The sequence below is a fragment of the Vombatus ursinus genome, unplaced genomic scaffold (assembly GCF_900497805.2).
Source record: "Vombatus ursinus unplaced genomic scaffold, bare-nosed wombat genome assembly UNPS02014841.1, whole genome shotgun sequence".
Lineage (NCBI taxonomy): Eukaryota > Metazoa > Chordata > Mammalia > Diprotodontia > Vombatidae > Vombatus > Vombatus ursinus.
The window spans coordinates 43,838,120-43,843,481 of record NW_020954619.1 but is presented as its reverse complement, the minus strand read 5'-3'; the positions used below and the strand labels follow the sequence as shown (position 1 = coordinate 43,843,481).

Below are 5,362 nucleotides of genomic sequence, written 5' to 3'. Positions count from 1 at the left end.
ATTCATAATAGCTCAAATATTTATGTAGCTCTTTTTATAATTTAGAAACTAAAGGGGTACCTATCAGTTGGAGAATGATTGAACAAGTTGCAGTACAGGAATGTAATACAACCTTATTTGGTCATGAAAAATAATGAAAGGGATGGTTTCAGAAAAATCTGGGAAGACTTTTAAGAACTGATGCAAAGTCAAGTGAGCTGAACCTGAAGAATAATTTGTAAAATAACAACATATATAGAGAAATGAATGACATAAAAATATTTTAATTTATTTCAATATACAACATTTTACTAATGTCTAAAGTTGTCATATACAAGAAAAAATCCTAGAAAACAAACTTTGATTTACACACTTATTTTAAATAAACAATTTTTACATACAAACAAAATCGAAGATATCAAACATAGCCTATTACAACAAAGCCCATTCTGAAAGGTTAGAATTCTTAAATAAATCAGTTTCTGCTATAGCTTCTGCCTTGTTTTACAAACATTTATCTCTGTGTTAGAGTGGAGTAATAAATACTTTACCCCAGGGCACTGAAATTTAGAGACCTGTAACATCACTGATACTCCTTACATCACAGAAATAGAAATGCACCTCGTAAAGAATAATTGGTCAAAGTAAGAAGCTATCAGATGGTATGCTTCCAGAGGAGTCTCTCTTGCTAAGGGGATTTGTGGACTTGCATCTCTCTACTCTGCTTTTCAACTGAATTTCTCTTAAAAAAGTTCACTTGAGAGAATATTTCAAACCCTGAGCCATTTTGTGTGATTTGTCTTGGGCATCAAACTTTCTAGTTATGATTCTAGATAGTCAAAACTCCATATAACAACATAAGCTTAAATGTAGAAGACAATATATATAATCAACAATTATTAACACTCCACTTTTATTCTTTTGAGAGGAGGGATTGTTTCATTCTCATTTTGTATTCTTAGCTCTTACCATAGTACTAGGTACATAGCAGGCTCTTAATAAAATAAATGCTCATTGATTGATTAATATAGGTTAAACAAAAAAGTTTTTTTTAAAAATATATGATTCCTCTGTTTTAATTTTACTCAAGATGTAGCACTGTTAAACATATGTAGCTAATCGTATAGCTATGAGCTTCCCCTCTCTGAGACTTAGTTTCCTTACCTGTAAAATGAACACTTGAACTATACACCTTACTGATTTATTGTGCAAAAAAATGTAAACCTTAAAGCACTAGAGAAATATGAGACAGTGCTAGAGTACTGATATGGAAATGACTAGAATTAGGAATTTCTTTGTCTCCAAAGGAGTAACATTGAACAATAAAAACAAACACAATTCTGATATATAGGAACATAAACATTTGGAAACAGATGCTCTGTCTCTAAATACTCCCTACCCCCCTCAGAATACTGAAGTACAATCACAACTGAATTTTAATAATACTATGTATTAGAGGGGGAAAAGTGTTGGTTGTGGAGTCAGAGGACCTTCAGCCAAATTTCACTTCTGATAATTAATACCTACGAGACTTTGAGTCATGTAAGTTCTCTGTTTCTCTATCTTTATTTTGTCTTTTTAAAAAACGAGTCCAGTAGATTAGTTTCCTTCTGAAGTCCCTTCCAACTCTAAATGGATGAACTAATAATAAAAATTCCACTAAGTCCTAAAATTAACCTTCTACAAAATTCTTCCCTAACCCCTCTTAATTCCAATGTTTTCCCTCTTAATTATTTCCTATTTATCCTGTATATAGCTTGTTTTGTTTATATTTGTTTGCACGTTGTCTCTCCTGTTAGAATGTAAACTCATTGAGGGTTTTTTTGCCTCTTTTTGTATCTAATGGCAAGTGGTACAGTGCCTAGCACATAGTAGGTAATTGAGAAATGTTTACTAAATGAATGAATGAATGAATGAATGCTTTAAAATAGTAGGCCAGATTCTGATAGTGAATAAGTAAGGGGTAAACTAGGTAGTTGGAGAGATCATAGCACTACAGCCTTAGATCTGGAAAGGATCATTTAGGCAGGATTCAAACCAAAGTTTTTTCTGATTACAAGTTCAGTGCCCTAGACAAAACTTAACCAGGAAAAAAAATTAAAAACAAAAACAAAACAAAACATATGCAGGTAAATTTTCTTTCCCACTTGTTGGAAAGATCAATTCAGCAAAATAACGGCACTATTTTCATTAAAGTGGTTACATTATCCTTAGAAAGACATTCTGAACAAAAATGAGTCTAGTTTACCAATTTTTCTGACAGTCATTGCTATCTCCAAGCAAAAGCCTACAAAGTTCCACACAACTATCTACTGTGAAGAGTATTCCATAATAGCCATATGCCCCCTTGTGATCATACTGGGCACTGCAAGAGGCATTCAAGTCCTGTTAAGCTTTCCTATTCTTCTCTTTAACACGTATCATATGGCAGTGTCTGTGGTTGCTGGTTTCCTCCTTTGTAAAATGAAGGTGTCAGAATAGATGACCCGTAAGGTCTAAAATCCTATAGAGTGTCTGCATGATAAAAAAAAATGATGTCGTTCAAATGTAATTCAGAAACAGGATTATAATGTTGAAAAAGATGAGCACTCATTTATCTCAAGGATTCCCTTTCCATATGTGCCAGTATTTTCATGATCTTCACCAGTCCAGTTTAAGATCTGCTTTACTCCATACATACTTTCCTCCTCGTTTTAGAAACATTTTTTCATCAAAGCCACTGAATTTTATGGCCTCTTCTACTCCCACATCCAGAATTGACTTAGAAGGATCCTTTCGGCCCCTTGTACAGTCCAGAAAGCGCATCTAGAAAATTTATGACAGAAAATTAGTACACACTGAAATGCTCCTATCACTTACTATCTCTAACACTTAATAAGGGCCTAACAACCCTCAGCTTTACGTGTGTTGTTGTTTTTCCTTCCCTTTTTTTTTGCCCCCACCAGTACTTAGAATAATGCCTGTCACAGAATAGGTGTTCCATAAATGCTTGTTGACTAAGTATATACTAAAGTTCTAAGAGTCCTAAGTCTGTACTTTCACTGGTTGGATTACATAGTGCCTACGTTGTTTCTTAGTTGGAGAGATAGAGAAGAAATCTTAAGTTCCTTGAGGGTAGAGGCTACGCCTTTTGTTCATCACTAGGTCTAACACAATCCCAGCACTTAGTAGTAGTAATTCAACAAATTTCTCTTGAATTGAAATGAACTAACATCTCCAAATCCACATTTTGACTCAGATGTGATTTTCAGAAAGCAAAGTGGTGATCTAGCAGTTCATTTGGCTACTCTAAGAAAACTCAACAGCCAAATGAGAGATTAAGAACCACAAAAAGAATCATTAAACATTAGTGCCAGAAGGGAATTTTAGGCCCTCTAGTCCAATCCATTTACTTACAGATGGGAAGGCTAAGGCTGAGAAAGTTGGAATCACTCGCCCCAGGTTATCCAGATAGTTAGTGGGGAAGGACAGGTCTATTGACACCCAGGCCAATACTCTTTCAACTATCCCAAAGAAATTATTTTGCCCTCTAAAATAAAAATAAAAAATCTGCTTTTAAATCATACAGATTGGCTCTCTAGCATAATCACTTTTACTGAATAATTGCCACATCACTACTCTGTCTTGTGTTCTATCGACACAGTCTCAATCCTAAAATGGATTCTGACATCTGTAAAACAAATTAGTCTTTAAGAAGGCGAAAACAAATCCTTTGTCACAATGAACACTTTCCATAAACAACTACAATGGGATATTTGTTTTGACAAGAAATAATTACTCATTAATATATCATTCTTTCAGAAATATGAAATACTGCTTAAGAAGCACTCAAAAATATACACATGGCTTAGCTCATTAAAATACAAGTATAGTTGTGCTTAACTGATTTGTAAGCAATATTATTTTTATAACTTGTTGACTTACATATTCATCCAGAATAAGGTAAGAATCTTTCATCTGCAATGCAAAGGAAAAACATCATCAAAAATTTAATTTCAAATGTTTTTTTTTACATGATCCACTAAAATGTTATTCAAATGCTCCACTGCAATATGGAGATGACCTGCAGTCCTTGAAAGTTATGTCAGCAGACAATGAGCTGTCAAGCCCTACTACGCTGGCAATATTTCGGTACAAGTCTAGTGACAGCCTGTCTGTGCACTGAGGTCCAGAAAGGCTCCCCAGTGAAAGGGTGACTAACGAATGGTGAATTTTTTGACCATGGCAAGTTTTGAAGGGTCAATGTCAGTGGAAGCAGTACCCATGTGAATAAACTAGTGGATCTTTGAAAGTATATTTGTCATAGATTCATAACATATGAAAGCTAGAAGGCCATGAAGTCCCACCTCCTGGTTATACAAACAAGAACATGAAAGCCCTGAGTACTCTGCCCTGATTGGGTCACATCCAGGGTTTTGTTTTCAGTTCTTAGTACTGTATTTTGGAAAAGACATTGAAAACTAGAAAAGAATTTGAAGAATGGTGAGGTACTTGGAGATCATGCCATATGGGGACTGGTTGAAACATAACTATCTTTGAGTATTTGAAGAGCTGTTAAATGGAAGAAGGATTAATCTTACTCTGCCTGGCCACAGAGAACTGAACTAGAAACAACTGGTAGAGAGTTTTGAGAGGCAACTTTTGATTCCACATCAGGAAATAGTTCCTAACAATTAGAGCTATCCAAAAGTTAAGTGGGTTGCTTTGGTGGAGCCAAGGGCAATGGCTTCCCCACCAAAATTTAGAGTTGAAGGGGATCTCAGAGGTCATTTAGTCTCCCTCATTTTACAGAGAAGTAAACTGAGGCTCAGACAGGGAAAGTAGCTTGTCCTGGGTTATGCAAGTATTAAGTATTAGCAGAGCCACGATTTCAAACCAGATCCTCTGACCCTAAACCCAGCATGTGTTACATTGCACTATCACTGCCACACAGCAGAAAATACAAGATCTCTTTTCAGGAATATTGTAAAAAGAGGATTCCTGTTCTGGTACCAGTTGAATTAAATGATCTCTAAAGGCCCTTCTAAGTCAGACATTCTATGAAGTAAAAATTTGTATGTATTTACAAAAATATTTAGAGCCAAGAGTAAAAGAATAATAATAGCATTTTAAGGTTTACAGAGAACTTTACAAATACCTCATTTGAATCTCACAACAACCTTGGGAAGTAGGTGCTATTGCAGATAGAGGTTAAATGATTTGCTCAGGCCACTTATCTAGAAAGTGTGTGAGGCTGGATTTGAACTCAGGTTCAATAAAGCCTAATACTCTACTTCTCCACCTCTCTATCTGTCTGTATCTATCTCTGTCTATCTCTCTCTCTCTGTTTGTTTCTCTGTGTGTCTCTGTGTGTGTATCTCTCTTTGTCTTTCTGTTTCTGTCT

The 5,362-nt window shown here is 35.2% G+C and overlaps 1 protein-coding gene across 1 annotated transcript in view; it reads right to left on the bottom strand.

The window, feature by feature from the left end:
• Positions 1-1,825: 1,825 nt before the first annotated feature.
• Positions 1,826-5,362, bottom strand: part of RSAD2 (radical S-adenosyl methionine domain containing 2) — a 15,720-nt gene continuing 12,183 nt past the window's right edge. Inside the window, exons 5-6 of the mRNA XM_027840349.1 lie at positions 3,904-3,936; positions 1,826-2,784 (exon numbers count right to left, since the gene is read on the bottom strand). Coding sequence (XP_027696150.1) covers positions 2,620-2,784; positions 3,904-3,936 — 198 coding nt within the window. The 3' untranslated portion in view covers positions 1,826-2,619. The remainder of the gene's footprint in view (positions 2,785-3,903; positions 3,937-5,362) is intronic.